Source organism: Canis lupus, chromosome 20, assembly GCF_011100685.1.
Source record: "Canis lupus familiaris isolate Mischka breed German Shepherd chromosome 20, alternate assembly UU_Cfam_GSD_1.0, whole genome shotgun sequence".
Lineage (NCBI taxonomy): Eukaryota > Metazoa > Chordata > Mammalia > Carnivora > Canidae > Canis > Canis lupus.
The window spans coordinates 55,423,635-55,443,859 of NC_049241.1; the positions used below are offsets into that span (position 1 = coordinate 55,423,635).

Genomic DNA, 20,225 nt, shown 5'->3' on the forward strand with positions numbered 1-20,225 from the left:
GAATTCATTGGAGCTCGGCTCAGCCGGCTGGGCGCAGCTCCCCTGCCTCCCTCCTTGTGAGCTGGGGGTGGGGGGCTCCATTGTGGAGAGAGAGGCCCCCCCCCCAGCCCTCCACCCCCTCCGGGCCGCCAGCTCACTCCGGAAACAATGCACGGAGCCCGCTGTCCTGAAGGACTGGCTGCTGTCATTTGGTCTAATTCAGCCTGGGGACACGGCTGGAGCTGAGGAGCAGACCCCTACCCTGCTTTGTCTCAGCGGCCCCCGCCCCTTGCAGGACGCCCTTCCCCCCTTCCAGCAGAGGGCACCAAAGAGCAGAAAGGCCCAGGGGCCCCCTTTATGGCTCCTATAACCTTCTAGGAAGAGGTTACAGGACTGGTGTCCCCCTGTGTCCCCTGCTCAAGCCGACCCTCCCCAATGCCCTGAGACACCAATCAGTGCCATCCCTCCCTCTGGTCGCCCTGCCTTCCTCTCCCACTCAGCCTCTTTACTCAGCCCCAGATTCAAGGTCAAATTTTGTGATGGGGTTTGGGGGGCTTGTTCTTGGGAGATCAGGGTCCCGCTGGCCGAGCTGCCATGCTCCGAAAGGAGGACTTGGTCTGCAGAGCTATGCTTGTCGGGGAGGGCTGTTGTTGGGGTGAGCGGAGGGAGCAGAGAGGATGTAGGAAGGAGCTAAGGGCTCACCAGATATGGGGTGCCCCATGGCCCAGCTAAGTTGGCACATGAGGCTCGGTTCACCAGCTGTTTATGAGGATGAACTGGTTAAACCCTTCACACCAGCCTGGAAGCACAGAGAGGGACGGAAGCTGATCTCCTGTCACAGTGCAGTTAAGTGAGTGGCAAGGCTGAGACGTGAGCTGGGGCCCGCTGGCCCCACCTGTGTGCCTCTCCAGCATCACTGCCCATGTACGGCTCAGGAGGCAGGTGGTTTCGTGACCCTCATTTTTCAGATGAGAGAACCAAGGTCGGGATAGGACCCAGCTTGCCTGATATCACAGGTGGCTGCAGACAAGCTGTGCTTGTTGAAGCCTTGGTGCTCTTTGTTATAGACCCTCCAGGAGTGAGCTGGGCAAGGAGTAGGTCTGGTGCATGGAGAGCACGCAGTGGAAGAACCCCATTATTCAGTGAAAGATTTATAGTGGGAGTTGTCTCCTGGTGTTTCAGCCCTGCAGATGGTTGGGTGGCAGATTCCTCTTTGTCGTGGACTCTAGGTGAGCGTCAGGGGACTCGGGTGTTCCATCTGTGGCACGAAGTGTCGGGGGACTGAGAAACTCAGTCCCGGGGGAAAGTCCAGCAGATTCGCAGAGGTGGGAGTAAGAGCTTTCTCAAGTCTCGCCATCTCTCCTCCTCTGATTCCCATCTCTCCCTCCATTGAGCCTTCACACTATGCTGGCTTGATTGTGAGGAGCTAAGAACATTCCTGAACAATGCAATGGCCTCGAGATGCAGGGGCAGCGGTGGAAGGAAGGAGGCAGGGAGTGCAAGTCCCCCAGTCTCTCTCCTCTGCAGCCTCTGCCAACCCCGCAGCAGCTTCTGCCTCTACCTACCATCCCTGTATCCCCAGGGCAGAAATAACAAGCCGACTCTGTCATCATTTCTCGACTGATTTCTGTACTTACGGGCACTGGGTTAACTGTGGGGAGGTTTAGAAATGGGAGGTCTGGAAGCAGAGTGCCAGGATGAGAAGCCCCACTCCCAGCTAGCCAATCATGTGACTCGTCTCTTTGGGCCTCGGTTTCTCCACCTGCAAAATGGGACCCTCACAGGGCGCCTGGGTGGCTCAGTGGTTGAGCGTCTGCCTTTGGCTCGGGTCATGATCCCAGGGTCCTGGGATCCAGGCCTGCATCGGGCTCCCCGCAGGGAGCCTGCTTCTCCCTCTCCCTGTGTCCCTCATGAATAAATAAATAAAATCTTAAAAAAAAATGGGACCCTCAGAGTGCTGTTGTAGGGACAATATCCATCAGAAGATTGCCCAGCGTCCAGAGGGTCTTCAGTAGGTCCAAACCGCCTGGAGGAGTCAAAAAAGTGCCACCGTGGTATTGACAATAAACAGAATTATTGTTGTTCTGACACTGAAGAAACAAATAATTTAATTTTAAAGTGTTCATATTAGAAATTCCAATTATTGAAATAGCACCGTTGCAGGGACCGGTGTGGGGGTGAAGCGAGTGAGATTGTTTATGAACAATTGAGCCTGACTCTGAGCCTCACTCTCTTTTTTTGTTTTTGAGCCTCACTCTCTTGATCTGTAAAACAGGCATTAGGAGGATCTTGACTCCCATCGGGTCAGTTATGGTTAAGAAGTGATTAAGCACCTAGTTCGGGACCCGGCACCTTAACCAGAATTATTTAACTAATCTGTTAACTAATCTGTTCATTTAAATAATCTATCATTATTTCTTTACTAATCTTTCATCGAAAAAGTGCCAGCTCACAGGGCATATGACTACATCACAAATGTCTCAATGTGTCCTTTAAACACCTCGAAGCAAACACCTCGTGTTCTTAGTATTTTTAATGGGTCTCAATTAAGAAATTAACACTTGGTTCATCAAAAATTGGACAGGAGGGATCCCTGGGTGGCGCAGCGGTTTGGCGCCTGCCTTTGGTCCAGGGCGCGATTCTGGAGACCCGGGATCGAATCCTACGTCGGGCTCCCGGTGCATGGAGCCTGCTTCTCCCTCTGCCTGTGTCTCTGCCTCTCTCTCTGACTATCATAAATAAATAAAATTAAAAAAAAAAATTGGACAGGACCGAAGGGACTAAGAGAAGCTTTTCTCCCATCCATGTGGAAAGGCCCAATGGCCTTTCATTTATCTTCTTTCCCTTGAATTTCACCGCTGTGCAGGGCAGTGTAGTCTGGGGATAGCGAGCAGCTACCCCAGGGGTGTCTCCTATTGGATTCCAGCACTTTCCTGGGCGTGAATACTTTCCCGGGTCCGCCCACGCAAGGGAGAAAACCCAGCCCCACGTGTTGTTCACTCTTTTAAAACCGTAATGCCTCAGAGCAGGGTTCTCTCTGTGAGCACATTCCCTCTGCTCTCTCCCTAGCGCTGCCAAACTGGGGGTGTGTGTGTGCACCAGGCTTTATCTAAATGTGTTGTAAAAAAAAAAAAAAAGGTGAGAGTGTTGTGTTAAAGCCATCATTCTATTGCCCTACACGTTTTTCTGCACGTTGGAAACTCAACTTGCATAAAAGTGAGTGAGTGGAAAGTCGGTTCCCCCCCGCCCCCCTGCCCCCGACCCCTGTGCTCGCCCCAAAAGCCAGCCACTCTTGCGACCCATTTCACTGATTCCTTCCAGGGATGTTCCACGCAAACGCTCGGACACGTTTAAATCTGTTTGTACCCTCTTCGGATTGTGATCTCTGTAAAGGTGGGGTAGGACATCCCCCGACCCAAATCGCCCCAGCTCAGAAGACGGAGGGTCCCCTCAGTCATCTCATGACTCCCCCAAATTGTGGGGGCATGTTTGGGCTGTCTCTGTTCTTTGGCCTGGAAACCCATCAGGCTACTGTGTCCTAAGATACTCACGACCCTGATAAGGCTCAGGGAGGATCTTCTAATGGGTGGTTCAGGTTCTTTTTTCTTTTCCTTTCTTTTTTCTTTTCTTTTCTTCTTTTTCTTTTCAGGGATCTGATTACCTTGAACTTCATCTGTGTAGAAGGTGGCCTAGTCTTATGCCGGTGACTTTGAAGCCAGATCACAGGCCTTGGGATCTCCACTCTCATTACTATAAGCCTTGTGACCTCAGGCAAGTTACTTAACCTCTCTGTGCCTCAGTTTCCTCACCATTAAAAGCGGGATGCTGCTGCTAATAGTGCCCGTATCATGCATGGGGTTGTTGGGCAGAGTAAGTGAGTTTAACATGTCACATTTCCTTAGAAGATTTCCCAGTACCTATTTCCATTATTTCGTGCATGTTATTCTCAGACATCCGAAGGCATAGGATGCAGCCGGCCTTTGCAACAGAGGTTTCCCAGATCGGAAATCCTGAATCCTTCTGTGCTTCCCTTCTTTCTCTTCCCCTTTCTGCTTCCTCCCTCCAACTCCTGGAATGGCTGGACACCTGGTAGGACAGGCCAGCAATCCTGCCTGCGGTGGTGGTGGCCTGCTTGGTGACAGGCAAATGCTGGGGTGTATGTTGGGGGAGTGGAGCATCTGACCTTAAGATGCTGGGGTCTGGGGCTCAGAGTGGGGCTGAAAGGGAGGGTGGTGTGGGCAGTGGGGGTGGCAGTGTTGGGGGATGGTGGGGGGGTAGACACTGCCTGATGCCTGGTGGTCGTGTTCCTGCTGACACCTGGTGGAAAGAAGCAAGTATTGTCCTTTTCGGCCTGGGCACCTCTCTGAGATGGTGGCCTCCCCCAGATGGCCGCAGGACCTTGCTGAGGAGGTCGCACCCAAGACAGGGAGGGAACAGCAGGATATTACACAGCACACTGGCTGCCCCAGGTGGGTTTGAATGACCCAAGAAATCATTTTAAAGGAGTTTGTGTTTCTTTGTGTTTTGTGTTGGCACATGAGTGAGCTCTCAGGCCTTGATGAGGTTCACAAGGGAGATGACATGTTTTCTGAGCTCTTCCCCCTCCACCGGGAAGCCCACCTGTATTACTCCATTCCCGCTCCCAGGCCTTTTCTACTTTAGCCAAGTCTCATTCATTCATAATTTCAAGAAATGTGTGGCCCCATAGTGACACATAGGTAACAAAATAGATTCAAACAAACAAGCAAGCAGGCAAGCAAACCCCGCACTGGTGGAGTTCACACTCCAGTGGAGGAGACAGAGGAGAGACGAGCAAACAAATCTACAGATGGGATTGTTTCCGAGACCAATAAGCCACTGAAAGAACATGGTGAAGTGATCGAAACGGAATTTATGGATGCCGAGGTGGGGGCAGGGGGAGCTCAGGGACGTTTCCTCTGAGGAGGTAACGTTGAAATCAAGAATTGGAGGAGAGGTAATGAGCCCTGACAATGCTTGTGCCAGAGGGTGCAGCCTGTGCAAAGGTCCTGGGGCAGGGCCCTGCCTGGCAGTTGGAGGAACAGTGAAGAGGCCTCTGTGGCTGGAGCAGGCTGAGCGAAAGGGAGAGAAGGGAGGGCAGCGAGGGGACTCACCCAGGGCTTGGTCATGGGGTGGACCAGGAAGATGGCTAGTCAGTGGGGAAGAAGCGATCAGATCTGGGGTGTGTTGAAAGCGGCGCTAATTGGATCTGTTGAGTGATTGGATATGAGTGGGGGAGCAAGGGGCCCAGGGCAGCCCCCAGCTTCTGGCTGAGCATCTGGAAGGAAGGAGGAGCCGTCCTCAGCTCCGTCAGGGCGATGGAGGAAGAAGCAGCGTCAGTCTGGCCAAACTACCACAGACTGTTTTTTAAAAACAGCAAACATTTATTTCTCATGGCTCTGGAGGCTCGGAGTCCAAGGTCAAGGCGCCAGCAGGTCTCATGTCTGGTGAGGGCCTCCTCCTGGGTCACTGCCCACTGTCCTCCCCCCGGGTGCTCACAGGGCAGGAGGGGCAGGGAGCCCTTTAGGGCCTCTCATAAGGACGCTCATCCCACTCAGGGAGCTCCCCCCTGACCTAAGCCCCTCCCCAAGTCCCCACCTTCCCCTGCCATCGTCTTGGGGGGTAGGTTTCAACACCTGGATTTGGGGGGACATGAAGGCTCAGTCCACAGCAAGCAGGTTCCGGGAAGGTGGGGAGCCCCATTTGGGCCATGCTAACTTTGGGATGCCGATGACACCCTCCACCCCTTGTATGGGGACATTGAGGGTCAGCTGAACCCCCAGTCTAGAGCTCAGGGGAAGCCCGGGTGGGGTCAGGACTGTGGGTGTCCACCAGGCATAGATGCAGTTTGAACCCTGAAGGAGGATGAGGCTGCCCGGGATGGGTACAGGTGAGGAGGGAAGAGGGGTGAGGGCCTAGGAGAGGAGGTGTCCAGGGAGGTAGGGCGGAAGCTGTGGCCGGAGTGGCATGAGGAGGTTCTAAAGTTTCCCTCAAATGCGCTCACTCATCACCACCCCCAGGACAGCTGGAACCTCTGCTCTGTCCCCCTTCCCGTAGTAGGTGGTCATTAAATCATTGTGCAATGCACGAATGAGTGAATGAGTGAATGATTGAGATACTATACTGGGGTCAAAAAGGGTGTTAGGGAATGATGTCCAATAAGGAGGGAAGAGTAATGCCGTCCACCAATGTCCCCGGCCCAACCCCCGGAGTCTGGGACCTCGCTCCCGCACCCAGAAAAACAACCTTGCAGACGCAATAAGGCAGAGAGCTTATTTGGCGAATCCGGGTGGGCTCCGTGTAGTGACATACGGGAGAGAGGCAAGGAGGTGACAATCGCAGGAGGACAGGCAGCCACAGAACCAGGGGCTGGGGTGGTGTGGGTGCCCGAGGTTGGGAGAGGCGGGCTAAGCGATTCCCCGGGGAGCCAGCCTTGCGCACACCTGGCCTTTACCTGTCTCCAGCACTGGCCGTAGCAAGTGTATGGGGTTCTGCAGCCGCTGTCTGAGGTCCTTTGTCGCAGCAGCGGCAGGAAACCACCAGAGAAGGTCTCCAGGCTTTGCGGCTGTGACAGCTCTCCTGGGCCCCCAGGTGGAAGGACCCCACCCCCCAGCAGGTGTCTTCCCTAATTTCCAGTGGTTAATTCCGCCCCCCCAAGTCCATGTTGAAATTTATTGACGTGTTTGTTTCCATTTGATGCAGAAAAGCAACATTACGATATGTTCTCAACGTTCTGAATCCCAATACACCTACTTTCAAGTTCCAATATTTTCACCAAGATGCTCTGGGGAGTGGGAGGAAGAGCCTTTCAAAAAATACACTAAAAGCAACAAACACACAAAACTCCCCAAAACCGCTAAAGCAAGTAGAGAGGGGACACACACACTTTTGCTCTTTCCTGAGACCCCACGATGGCTCGGCCGAAACCTGCCTCGATTTATACAGTTTTGATATGTTGTTCATTATGGAGTTGTTTTGCCCCAAATAGGATATTTTAGTATTTTGGATTAAAATATCATTTACCTTGATGATTGCGGGGTGTTTTTTTTTGGGGGGGGGGGGCTTGATGTCTGCAGGTGCGACCACTGCCTCGCTCCCCTCGCTCTAATCCTGGTCTTGGGGTGCAGGGGAGGGGAGCAGATTTTACAGCAACGGGACCCTAAGTTCTTGGCCATGACCTGCCTGTCCTCCTCCTGGCTTTCAAAAAAAGAAAAGTCTGGTCTCCCACGTTGACGCGCTAGCGGGGTGCATCGGGGCGCCGCTCGGGGTCGAGGGGGGCTCCCTGCCCGCGCTGCCGCCTCCAGCGCGCACCTGGGAAGGCCGAGGGCCCCGGGAGGGCGCGAATCCCAGACGCTCTGAGCTCTATAAGCCTCCCCCGGAGCCTGCGCCCTCCACCGGTTTCCGTAGTGTAGCGGTTATCACGTTCGCCTCACACGCGAAAGGTCCCCGGTTCGATCCCGGGCGGAAACACGCTTGCGTTTTTCCCTCCTCTCTAGATTTGCAAAGCCTATTCCCGCCCATAGGCTAGTAGACGAGGTTCTGTGCTGCAGCTTTTAGCTGTCGCGCGTCACACGTTTTTATTAGAAAAATATAATTAGGTGAAGAGAAAGCAGAAAAAGGAACGCCCTTGTCTGCGTTGGCCGGGAATCGAACCCGGGTCAACTGCTTGGAAGGCAGCTATGCTAACCACTATACCACCAACGCTCCGGCGAAGCACTCGCTTCCTAGTCACTATTAGTAGAAGCATGACGGGTCTGCCTGGGCGATACCAAACCCTGCGGGGGTGTCCGTCTCCGGTGTCCCTCCCTGCCCCGGAAGATGCCGCCCCAGGGAAATTCCAAGCTTCCAGCCGCGAGAGAGCCGATCCGGGGCGTCCCCCCCCGAGCGCCGCAGACCCCCTTGGTACCTCCCGGGCGGTAGCCAATCGGCGGCCGCCGCCTGGGCCGCTCAACTTCCGGGTCAAAGGGGCCTGAGCCGCCGGCTCCCCCGTGTCCGCCGCCGCCGCTGGCCCCCGCGCCCGCCACTTCCGGGGCCGCAGTCCCGGGCATGGAGCGTCTAGTGTGAGGCGCCTCCGGCCCCGGGACGCCCTGCCCAGCCCGGCCGCCGCCCCGCGCCGGCCCCGAGCCCGGTGAGCAGCGCCCGCGCGCCCCGTCCCGCGTCGGCCGCGACCCCGAACCCGCCATTGACCGGCCCCACCTCAGCCCTGACCCTGGGCCCGCGGTCGACCGGCCTGTCGGGGGCGCTCGGCCCCGGCCCTGCCGCTGACCGCACGCGGGCTCCAGCCGTCCCGCCCCGGCTTCCCCGCGGCCCCAGGCCCTCGTCGGCCCCCTTCCCCCCCCCCCCCGCCCCCGCCCCCGGCGCGGGCCGGGCCCCCCTCGGCTCGCCCCGTCGCTGGCCGAGCCACCTGGCCCGGGTCCCTAACAGGAGTGGCCGCACCCACGGCGCTCTCCTTCCCCGCGGGCCCCGGAGGTCCCCTCCCCCTGCAAACACGCTCCCGGACCTGCGTCCTGCCGGCCCCTCCGCGCCCCTGCGCAGCCCTCGGCCCCTGCTCTCAGCTTCGCCCCGGGGCGCGTCCAGCCGCCCTGCCTCCTGCCCACGCAGCTTCACACCAGCCCCCGCACTTCCCCATCCACGCCTGCAGCTGAGCGGTCAGAAGTGCCCCGTCCCCCCGCCCCCCCCCCCCCCCAACGTGAGGAAGTCGCTTGTCTCAGTGGCAAGAACCAACGTGCTTTCCAGGAGCTGGGGCTGAAACCCTGGAGGTTTGCGCTGCGCTGCGATCCCTGGCTGGTTCCCGGGAGAGCTGGGCCAGATGGGAGGGCTTTTCTCCCAGGTGCAGCTCGGGGCATGCGGAGGGCACAGTGCCATCTGCCCGGGGTCTCTAGAGCCTGGTCACGGAGAGAGAATCAGGCTGGGCAATCAGGACTCCCGAGTGGAAGGAGAGCCGGTTGTTAGCCAGCCCTTCCGTTAACCTGCTGCGTTAATGGCCTGTGTGTTCTGTCCAGGTCCTGTCCCACGCCTGCAGCTGGAATGGAGGCTTTCTGGACCCTTTAGAAGGTCAGTTGGGGTGACCGTGATGGCTGGTGTGTGGGCCGGTGGGATTCATTTGCATGCTCCGGGATACAGAAGGCTGCAGGAAGTGGTTTTCTACAACCCTGAGGTCACTGGCCTCCCCGGGCGGTTGGCTGGGACCCAGGCCAGTGGCTGTGGCTTTTGTGCGCCCTTTCTGGAGACTGTTCTTTCCATCCAGCATCTTCCTCCGGCTGCCCCAGTAAGAACACCCCCTGGAAGATTGTGGGGGAAAGGAGGGGGAATGTGGATTGTAGCCGGATCTGGCGGAGGTGGGGCTGCATTCCCCTACGCCTGACTCGGTGCCTGGCGCTCAGTCAGCATTTGGTGGGGAGCCTGGCTCTAAACGGAGCCCTGGTCCAGTTCTCCCCGCGGCAGGACTTTCAGTGACTTGTCTCGTTGGCAGTACTAGCTGTCACGTGGGTCCTGCCACATCTGGGAATTGTGATAGCAGCCCAAGACATAGGGACCATGTTAATAAAAGGGGAAATTGAGGCACAATTTAACCAAAAGGTTAAGCAGCTTCTCAAGGTCACGGAGACGAGAAGTTGCAGAGCTGGGATTTGAACCCACATCTCTGACAACCGCAGCCCCTCTTTTCACCACTTGCCTGAGAGTGAGACCAGTGCTGCTTATGGTGACATTTAGCCTCCTGTCTCTCCTCTCAGTCCTGGGATCACACACTGCTTTCTTTTTCTTGAAGCCTCTGAGCACCTGCCTGCCTGGGACTTGGCTCATCAAGAAGGTGTTTGGTTGCCGACCAAAGCCAGGGCTCCCTTTGACTTTAGACAGCATTCAGGGGAGGGCAGGGACTTGTTGACTTGTTAATTCGACCCAAAGTGCTTCATGTGTGCCAGGCATGGTTCTGGGCTCCGGGGATACAGAAGGAACAGGACAGATGTGAGCCTGGCCCCCTAGAGCTGACATCACAGTGAAGAGTACTCACCCAGAGCAGGGGTTCTCCGCCTCAGCACTGGCGATGTTTGGGGCCAGATCATTCCTTGCAGTGGGGAGTGGAGGTGAGCATCCTGTGCCCTGTGGGATGCTTAGCAGCCTTCCCTGGTCTACATCCCAGTAGCATGCCTCCCAGTGGTGACAACCAGGAATGGCTCCTAGGAGTAGAATTAGCCCTGGTTGAGACTTACTGGGTTGGGGGGGGGGGGGGGCTCAGTTGACCCCCAAGAGACTCTATATTCCATAATCATTTGACCTTCTGAGGTCCTAGGATGTTGCACCACTTAAATATGTGAACTAAGTGGGAGGGAGAGGGATCCCTGGGTGGCGCAGCGGTTTGGCGCCTCCCTTTGGCCCAGGGCGCGATCCTGGAGACCCGGGATCGAATCCCACGTCGGGCTCCCGGTGCATGGAGCCTGCTTCTCCCTCTGCCTGTGTCTCTGCCTCTCTCTCTCTGTGTGTGTGTGACTATCATAAATAATAAATAAAAATTTAAAAAAAAAAAATAAGTGGGAGGGAGAGAGGAGGTGACTCACAGATGCTGGGGTTTACCATCTGACCCATCAGGGATTTATTCTAGTGCCTAGTGACGGCCTAAGGATCTTACTCAATTTTTTCCCCCAAATAAAGAATGCAGAGTTCCTCCTCCTCGGTTCGCTCCATACCAGGAGCACCCACAGTTGTGACAACCACAGTTGTCCCCAGACATCACCTGGTGTTCCCCGGGGGTGAGGTGGGGTGGAGAACACAGTAGTCCCCCTTGAGAGTCACTGTCTTAGACTTACTGCTGTACAAAAGGACCAGGTGGTGTGTGAGGGTGACAGGACAGCCACTTTGGACTGGGTGCCAGGAACAACCTCTGAAGAGGTGCGACTGGGACGTGGAAGAGAAGAGGAGGCAGGACGTACAGAAAGCAGGGGAGGGCGTCTCAGGCAGCAGAACTGGTGAGTGCCAAGGCTCTGAGGTGGGAAAGGTGGGAAAGGAGAGTAAGGCCACAGTGGCTGGAGGTCATGGCCAAGGGCAAGGGGAGAAGGTGAGGTCAGAAAGGCCATCAGAGAGTGGCCACCGTGGGGAACTTGGGATTATTCAGATTCTAGTGAGCACCAAGGTTGGAGTCCTGTGGCGGCGTCATTTGAAACTGCCCTCTTCTCAGGGGCTTCTCGCCTTAGGAGGACTGCACCTGCATGACAAAGATGCAGGTTTCTGGCGAATGCCTGCAACCCTCTCAAATTTCCAGGCAGGGCCTTGTCACAACGCTCTTGGCATTCGGTGTCCCTGGAGTAATGGGGGGCTGCCTGGAGAAATGGGAAGGGGAGGAGGAGGGTGAGACGGGGCCCTCCCAGACTACTGGGAGTGGCAGCTCTGGGGTCTCTGCTTGCAGGCTCCCCCACCATCCTGAGGTTGGCCGAGTGGTTAATGCGGAAGGTTAAGAAGCTCCGCCTGGATCACGAGAACACAGAAGGTTGGAGAAGGTAAGGGGTGTGGTCTCGGGAGCCTTGATCTGTAGGGATGTAGCAGAGGTTCCCCAAATTTCTGACAGTGTTATAGGTCTGCCCCCCCACCGCCCCTTTCCGTGTTTCCCCGACTCTGTTCTGGCTGTTTTGCATGAGGAGGCAGTGTGGGCTAGTGCAGGGTTTCTCGGCCTGGTCACTGCTGACATGGGGTCAAGTCATTCTCCATGGGGGCCCTCCTGGGCACTGGTGGGGATGAGCAGCACCCCTGGCTCCACCCCATCAATGCCAGCCTTACCCCAGACACTGCCCGGTGTCCTCTCAGGCAGGATCAGCCCTAGCTGAGAACCCCTGACCTGGTGCTTAGGATGTGGCTTTCGGGTCCAACAGATGTGGACTCCCCTCCGCTTCCTTGTGGGGGTGATGCTGAGCCTGCTTTCCAGCCTCCCAAATGCGGCTGACCCCTGAGCTCACCTGTCAAGGTTGCAGTGGGAAGTAGTCACACTTGTGCACCTGAGGCCCGGTGAAGACCGTAGCAGGTCCTCCGCTGAGCCCACCTGCTGCACTGCCAGGGTCTACTACTCCTGGCGTCATTTGCTTTTAGCAAGTACAAGCCATCAGACAGGCAGGAAGGGCATTAAAAGAGGTTCTGGAAGACAAGTGTGATACTGAGCACAGTGATTCATTTCCCAGACACACGCTCCCAGTGTCTGGTGGGTAAATGCATTAGGAGGTTACTTAGCGAGGGAGACCCGAGTCCCGCTTGTTGCGTGCCTTAGGTCCCCAGTGGGCCAGGCTGGGCTGCACACCAAGTCTGTGAGGCTGGTTGCGACCTCAGGAGGCCCAGGTGGTGCCAAGGGCAGCCCTTGTAGGGCAGAGGCTGGCCTTTTGTTTCCGGGGAACCCCCACCTGCGGGGCACTCGGGCATTTCCTCCCTGGAGTGCAGTAGGCCCCCGCCCCTCACCTCCTTAGCGCCTGCCTTCCTTCCTGGCTTATCACTCCCTGCGGTCAGCCAAACGCTCCCAGACCTGCAGCCAACACTGAGCTCTGCTGTTCCTTCTTGCTTTCTGCCTGCTTCCCTCGTCACAGGCCCCGCTTGGGTCTCTGGTGGACACCTCGGGGGACCAGTGGTCCTGGCTATTGGAGCAGCAGCTTACAGATCACAGAACTCCCCTCGGGCCCTGACCGTGACTGCACTGGAGGTCCCGGGCTGCTTGCTAGTGGCCTCGTGGTCTGCGAGGTATCTTGCTGACTGGCAGAAGGAGAGTGGCAGTGGACCTGGCCTAAGTAGCTTGGAATCCACTTTCATTTCCCCAGCTGTGTAAACTCTTGAGTGGAGAAGCCCAGCACTGCCTGGGGTAGGACGGGAAGGGCAGCGTTTACTTAATCTCTTCCTCATCGCGTGCCACCTCCTTTGTGGTCTCTCTCTGCTTCTGGGGGAACAGAGAGGTGATTGGAGGACCAGGGCATAGCACCAAGCCTTGACCTGTCTGGGAGCTCAGGCTGCCTGGCCGCATCTAGAAGATTTCCTAGAAGTTTCTCCCGATGTTTCATTTCATTTCTCATCTCCTGGATCATATTTTTGCTCCTTGGGCTCTCTGCAGTGACCAGAGGCAAGATCTTTTTTATTGTTCTTTGCTATGGAAATTAGCCACATGATTTTGTGAGTGCTTCTGCTAGGCTCTTAGCTTATGGGGTCCCTTTGGGAACCCTCAAGGTCATGATCTGTTTTTCTGCTGTGAGCAAGGCTTGAATTGTGGCAGCAGCTTCGGGGTTGAGGGGGGAGAGGTGGGCTGGGCCTGTTAGAGGAGTCCCCTGGCCTGGTTTTCTGGGCTTGTTGCCAGTAGTGCTCCGAGCCATGTGGGTTCTGCAGCACTCAGCCAGCCCTGGCCCTGCCCCCAGCCCCAGCCCCTGCCCTGGCCCTTGCCTGACACTGCCTGTGCCCCGCACTGCCCTGGAGGTAAACCACAGCCCTGCAGTGGGCCAGGACGCAACGTTAGTCTCCTGTCTTCTCTGGTTTGGCTTAGGGGACCCGAGGGCCCTGAAAGCTCCGATGGCCTGTGATCTGTGTCTTCAAAGCCACTGTAGGAAGTACTGAACTGAATGCACTTTCTGTGGCTGGGGGGCAAGAACCCTCGGCTTGCTGTGTACTCCCCCGCACCCCTCTCCCCCAACCTGGCTGGGTCACATAGGACTGAGCAAGGGAGGCATTTCTGCCACTCATCTGATGCTGGGTCGAGTTGGAAAGGGGACTCTGAAAATCGGCCCACAGAGGCCATTCTCAGAAGTGTCTCTCTCCCATTGCCTCTTGAAGCAGCAGGCAGGGGTCTGTCTCTAATGGTAGTGACTTGGTGGGGGGCGGGGTGACTTACTGGCAGGGGCAAGGTCTTCTGGGAAGGGAGGGCACAGCTCTGCCTGGTGCTTCTCTAAAGCCCTTGGCTTGTGCTGTCCCTGCCCCTGGGTCTCGCAGTAGCAACTCCCACTTCTGACCAGCGAACCCCGAACTCCACCCGCAAAGCAAAGCCACTAATCCTGGAGCAAAGCCGCTAATTCCAGAGCGCAAGGAGTCCCAGCATCCAGCAAGGCCTTAGTGCCTTTGATGCCCACGGAGGAAGGGGAGGCTGCCCTGCTCACTTTGGCAGGCCTCACTAGAGACCCCGGGTGCTCCAGAACTGGGTCACTGTGGCTGTGTTTAGATTTCCCTAAAACAAATATTTGCCTGGCCAGTCCAGTCTGGTCAGGAAATGTGCTGAACAGCAAGGGTGGGAGAAGGGAGGGAGGGAGGGAGCCTTGGCCATAGCTGCGCAGGGGCTGAGAAGAGAGGGGCTGTCTTGAGGGGCATCCATCCCCTTCTCTGGGGTTCTCACATTGCCTGTGCACAGCTGCCTGTTTCTCTGAGCCCCTTTGGTGGGACACGAGAGTTTCCCCTGCTGGACCCAAGCTGGATGGCCTGGAGTGACGAGCTTTGCCAATTCATTCCTTATGCTCAGTTCTTTGCATGTGAGTTGTGTCTCCCAGCGGGTTAATGCAAGATGGTCACTCCACAGCCCTCTGTGGGATGCCTGCTGGCAGCTGGACAGAGACCTCATGAGGTTTTAGGGACACTGCCGTGAGTGGGACAGGCGATCAACAAACAGCTGTTGTGATGAGTGCTCTGAGGGCAGGGACGATGGGCAGTGTGTGTGTGTGTGAGAGAGAGAGAGTGATAGACTGTTGGAGAGACCGGCCTCAGAGCAGATGGTCATTGAAGGTTTCTGACGACCCAACAGATACTTACACTAGGATCTGATTAGAAGTTAGTCAAGCAAAGTGAGAGGAAAATGTTTCAGGCAACAGAAGTAGCACATGCAAAGGCCCTGGTGTGGGAAGGAGTCTGGCCTGTTTTGAGGAGCTGAGAGAAGGCCATTTTGGCTGGAGGACTGATAAAGGGTGGGAGGTTGAGGTTCAAGAAGTTGGCAGGGATCAGAGGACAGAGAGCCTTGAAGGCCGTGACAGGGACTGGTTTTTACCCCAGGGGCTGTGGAAAACCAAGGAAGAGCGTTAAACAGTAGGTTCAGATTTGCAGTGGATGTGTGGGGTCTGTTTGTGAGACTGTTGCGATCAGAGGTGGCAGTGGCTTGGATCTTAGAAGTGTTGATGGTGGTGGAAAGAAATGGAATAATTTGGGACATATTTAGGGGGACTGGGAGAGTTGCATGGGGGAGGAGCTCATCTCAGGGAGGTCAGGAGTGTCTGATGAGGGGGCAGCTTGTAAGGGAAACTTGGGTATCATCCTCTTCCCACGCTCTCCCCTCCCACTCGTAGCTTCTCGCTGAATTCCGAGGGGACAGAGAGCATGGCTACAGGGGCACCAGTGTCCGACCGGGGTGACACCGTCGAGATGGAGGACCCGGCATCCCGCTTCCAGGTGCAGAAGCACTCGTGGGACGGGCTCCGGAACATCATCCACGGCAGCCGCAAGAACTCAGGCCTGATTGTCAACAAGGCTCCACACGACTTCCAGTTTGTGCAGAAGACGGACGAGTCGAGCCCCCACTCCCACCGCCTCTACTACCTGGGTAAGCCCCCCAGGTGCCCTCAGGCCTGGTCGGCCCCCTTGACCGTGGCAGGGTTTCTGGGACACTAAGTTCTCTTGTCTCCAGAGGCCAGCTGGTTCTATTAGAAGGTCCAAAAAGATGGGCCCGGCCCAGGGCAAACTGTCCCATGAGGCCACGCCACCCATGGGGACATCTGTTTACAGGGAAGGTCTGGCACAAGGTGCCCTGTGGGGGTTAGGAGTGCAGGTGAGCGGAGCAGAGGGCGGCCCACTGTTGCAGCAGTGCTGTGGGGGGAGGGGGGAAGGGGGGAAGGGGGGTTGCTGACACTGTCTCCAGTACCAGGTGGCTTGGGCCTGCCCCCCTGAGTCATTTCCCCACCATCTGGGCAAGGCAGGGCAGGGCCGGGTTGGATCAATGAATGACGACTCCTAGCACTGGGAGTCACAGGTAAGTCCTCGCCTTGGGCTGACGTGCTAAGAAGGATCCCGAGGCTCAAGGGAAAGGTGCCACGATTGTGTACTGTGTGTGCTGTGGTTTAACACCAGAGGGTGGCTGGCCACATGGTGCCATCCCCGCCCTAGATATCTGGATAAGCCAGTGAACTACTGGTGACTTCCGTCTGTGGTATGCGCCTTGTGAGCAGAAATTTCTACACCACCTGCAGTCAATTGCAGGCTTGTGCTCCCTGCCGGCGTGGTGAGAGCCTCAGGGCCCTGTGAGCTTCACGTGGGCCTGGCTCCTGGTAGGTGGACAGCGAATACCTAGTTATTGAGCAAGCGAAGGGCGTTGCCTTATTTTGCCTGAGGGTCTGACAGGGCCCACAGGAACAGTGCTGAGCATGTTCCTTTGGGAGCAGCATGACACGACTGGTGACCCAGGGCAGGTCTGCAGCCTCAGCTCTCAACCCGATATTCAGGGCCCGGTCGGCCTCTGAAGACCCATAGCCCCGGCACGATGCTGGCGGTGGCCAGGCCTTGCATCGGTGTTGAATGAGGGGTGGCACACACCTGTGACCGAAGGTTGTTCTCTGCCCAGGGCCGACCCCCGCTGAGGGCCCTGGCAGTGACCACCGTGGATGCCGGCTGGCTCTCCCCAGAGCTGATGCAGCAACTCTCTTCATAGAGATGCACGTGGAAACCACATGGTGGTTTGGTGACCACGGTGTTAGAAGAGCAGTGGTCTAGAACAACAGGCTCAGCAGGCAATAGTCTGTTCCGGAAATCCAGTTTTACTGGTACCCAGCCACACCTGTTCATTTCTGTACCTTCTAGGGCTGCTTCCGAGCGTAGTCACAACGGAGGTCATACGGCCCCCAAAGCTGAAAATACTGTACAGAGAAGAGTTTGGCGGCCGGGGGGGGGGGGGGGGGGGGGGGGGGGGGGGGGGTGTCTTTTACCTGGAGGGGCGTGGCTCCTGGGGTCACAGCGGCCAGGGCACGTGAACTGGTGGCTGCGGCTTTGGTCTTCCCCACAATCCTGTGACCCTTAGCACAGCTTTGGACCCCTCACCAACTCAAGCTCAGGCTGCTGTCCTGGGCAGGGTACTTGTGTACTGTGATCCAACACCAGGAGTTGTTTCCCCTGCCAGAGTTTCCTGGGGCTACTACTGTCACAAATCACCACCGACTTGGGTGGCTTAAGACAACAGAAACGTGTTCTGTCATAGTTCCTGAGGCTAGAAGTCCAAAATCAGTTTTCCCGGCCAAAATCAAGATGTCAGCAGGGCTGCACTGAGCTCCCTCCAGAGGCTTTAGGGGAAAATTGGTTCCTTGCCTCTTCCGAGTTCTGGTGGCTGCCAGCGCTCCTTGGCTAGTGGCTGTGTCACTGCCATCTTTGTCGCTGGGGCCACATGGCCCCCCTTCCGTGTGTCTGAAAGCTCTCTCTGCCTCCCTTAGAGGGACACATGATTCCATTCCAGGTTCACCTGAAAAATCCAGGTTACTCTCCCCAACTCCAGATCCCAAACTTAATTCCCCCTGCAAAGTCCCTCTTGCTGCAGAAGATAACATAGTCATGCTCTGGGGATTAGGACCTGAGCACTTGAGGGCCACTTTTTAGCCAACCACAGAAACCTCTGAGCTAGTTTGAGCCACTAGGGACACCTCATATGAAGGACACGGGGGTGTGCCAGGGAGTCACCTGGGCCTCGTGTCATGACCCTGAGAACCTGGAGATTCATGGGGCTTGGGCGTCTGCTCTGCATGTGGTCTCCTTCATGTAGGCCCCCTGCCCACCTGCCTCCCACTGCCATGTTCCCAGGGTTACCCATTTCAGGTTCCGGCAACCAGCAGAAATGGATGAGCTCTCTCTGAATGTCTGGGAGAGGGAACCAGGTGGATTCAATGTCTGCTTGTCTGCAGCCTGTGCATGTGGCTGGGGTTGGGGTGAGTAGGTCCCTGCAGTCTGCAATGGGGAGGGGTCAGCTCTAGCCAAGGGCTCTGGACTTGGCAGAGACCCCAGGACCTTCCTAGGACATCTCAGAGCCATCCTACCTCTCTGGGGGTGACATTTCTTACCCTTGAGCTAATCCATCTGTATCACTTAGTACCTTCGGGGTACCTTCAAGCTCCACTTTGTGTCTAAGTTCTTGGGACAAACATCCCTGAAGCCCCCAAGTATTTATGACAGGTCTTTATGCTGGTGTAGCGCCCAGGGGAATCCTGGCAGCCAGCTGATGTTTATGGATGGAATGGAAACAGCCTCCTTGGGCCATGCCCAGTGTGCAGCCTGCCCCCTCTGCTTCCCCTGGGAGCCCCTGCCTCCTCCGTGGGCACCAGGCTTGCCACTTTGTGCACAGGGAGCCAGTCACCCTGGTCTCAGGGAAGGCCCTTTCAGATGTGTGCGATGAAGTCCAATGCAGAAGAAACGGACAGAGGGGAATGTGCCGGCTTCTGTGGCCAGGAAGATTGGACTGTGGCAGCTCCGGTTCCAGGGCTCAGACTGCAGCTCCCCTGTTCCTTGTGGGTTTGCTTATCCCCCTGCAAATGGGTGTCTCGTGTAGGACAGAGGCCTCTGGGACAACTTGGGGAATCCCTGAGAAGGAAGAGAGGCCTCTGTGTCCTCACGACATAGAGGAGAGCCCAGGCCCAGTGCAGGTCACGTGCTCATCGGGCTGCTTCGTGAGGCCACAGGACTCAGGTACAGAAATGGTGCTTGTGCAGACCCAGGCCGCCTGTCACACTGCTGGATGTTGGGGGTCGGGGTGCTGTTCCCAGTGCTGGGGTGGAGCTAGTCAGGGAAAGCAGGGGAGAGGCAGGGACAGTAGAAGTCAGAGCCTAGGCTCACATGCCCAGTGTCACTGGCCATCACAGGTGCCAGGGCAACACAGGGAATGTTCTGGTTTGTGCCATTTGGTGCCATCACTTACTAATCTGCTGGGCAGAGGATGTGGCTCCAATGTCCTTGGCAAGGCCACACTGTTGACTTCCTGTTTGGAAAACCCTGGCTCTCCCAGAGAGTTCCGAGGACAGGGGCTCACACTGCTGTATTGCAGACAGCCAGCAGCTCCTCCCAGCCTTCCACACTGCCCCATGACAATGTTCTTTAACGAGGTCTAATTCACATACCCTAAAACTCTTTCAAAGGTGGACAACTCGGGTTTCTCGTATATGCATGTCGTCGTCGAACTTTCACTAATTCCAGAACGTTCGATCGCCCCAGAAAGAAATTCCAGACCCATTAGGCATCGTCCCTCTCCCCCCACCCCCAGCTTCTGGCAACCATGAGTCCGTGTGCTGTCTCTCTGAAGTTGCCTGTTCTGGACATTGCACATAAATGGGATCATGCACTGCAAGATTCCCGTCCCCATTTGTTGTATGAACTTCAGAAGGAAGAACGCCCCGTGGGCAGTCTGGACAGGCAGTGTCACGCTGGTGCCTCTAGCTGGGGTGAGAGAGTGGGACTCCACAGTGTCCAGGGTCCCTAGACATGGAATCCCAAGTGTTGCCCACCCGCACATTTACATTACCTCTGCGTTTTTCCTTAAAAAGGTTTTCAAAGGAAATCTTATTAACATATATTCCTTTAGATATGATCTTTTACTAATTACTTCACCAGTGTTGTTGTAAGTGGAAAACCCGTGTGGATTGCTGTGTCGAGAGGCGGCCTGTTGAGATGACTGGAAAGGGAACAGACATTACCTGTCAAGCCCCAGCCCTAGAGGCACCGAGCTTGGGGTCTCCCTGTCCCCCACTCATAAGAGCGAGAGCATAGGGGAGGCGGGCCTGAAGAGAGGCCAGCGCCCCATCGAGTCTTCTTCCCAGGGGAACTCAGGACTGGGGGCATCTATAGTCCATTGTTTACCTGTGAACAGCAGCCCTGCCGTCGTCCGTCGAGTTGAAAACACTGGTGGTTGGAAAAGTTTATTTGCCACAAAGAACGCAGCAGCAGCTTTGATGATAAGTTGCACCCGAGAGAGGGAATAATGTGAGAAATGGCCATTTGCTACCAAGACAGGCCTAGGTCTCTTCGAGTGATGCGTCCTGGGCGCCGTGGGTCGCGCTCTCTGTCTCCTGCCCACTGCGTTCACGCAGAATCCTCACTAGGCAGCTCCTGTCCTCTCCTACAGGGTTACCTTAGATTGGCGGATGGGGTCTGGGGACACGTGTGGTTGTCACCACTCAGGTGCTCCTGACCTGGAGTGGGTGGGGCCGGCAGGGCTGCTCAGACACACAGTTCCTGGCTCCCTTGCATACGTTTGCTTTGACTCTGACCCTGTGTCA

General features: G+C 56.4%; 1 protein-coding gene and 2 non-coding genes across 9 annotated transcripts in view; 2 read left to right on the forward strand and 1 right to left on the reverse strand.

Annotated features, from left to right (window-relative positions):
• Positions 1 to 7,394: 7,394 nt before the first annotated feature.
• TRNAV-CAC lies at positions 7,395 to 7,467 on the forward strand. The gene has a single exon. It is a non-coding gene; the product is annotated as a tRNA-Val (tRNA).
• Positions 7,468 to 7,629: 162 nt separating this feature from the next.
• TRNAG-UCC lies at positions 7,630 to 7,701 on the reverse strand. The gene has a single exon. It is a non-coding gene; the product is annotated as a tRNA-Gly (tRNA).
• Positions 7,702 to 8,011: 310 nt separating this feature from the next.
• Positions 8,012 to 20,225, forward strand: part of DPP9 (dipeptidyl peptidase 9) — a 43,030-nt gene continuing 30,816 nt past the window's right edge. For 2 of the 7 annotated variants that reach the window (XM_038567712.1, XM_038567713.1), the window contains exons 1-4: positions 8,012 to 8,125; positions 9,000 to 9,051; positions 11,399 to 11,489; positions 15,273 to 15,526. In XM_038567712.1, the coding sequence (XP_038423640.1) occupies positions 11,434 to 11,489; positions 15,273 to 15,526 (310 nt within the window). In that variant the 5' untranslated portion in view covers positions 8,012 to 8,125; positions 9,000 to 9,051; positions 11,399 to 11,433. Of the gene's footprint in view, positions 8,126 to 8,737; positions 8,757 to 8,999; positions 9,052 to 9,145; positions 9,266 to 10,815; positions 10,962 to 11,398; positions 11,490 to 14,355; positions 14,469 to 15,272; positions 15,527 to 20,225 lie in introns of those variants that run through there. The other 5 variants (XM_038567709.1, XM_038567706.1, XM_038567707.1 and 2 more) reach the window with 5 other exon arrangements.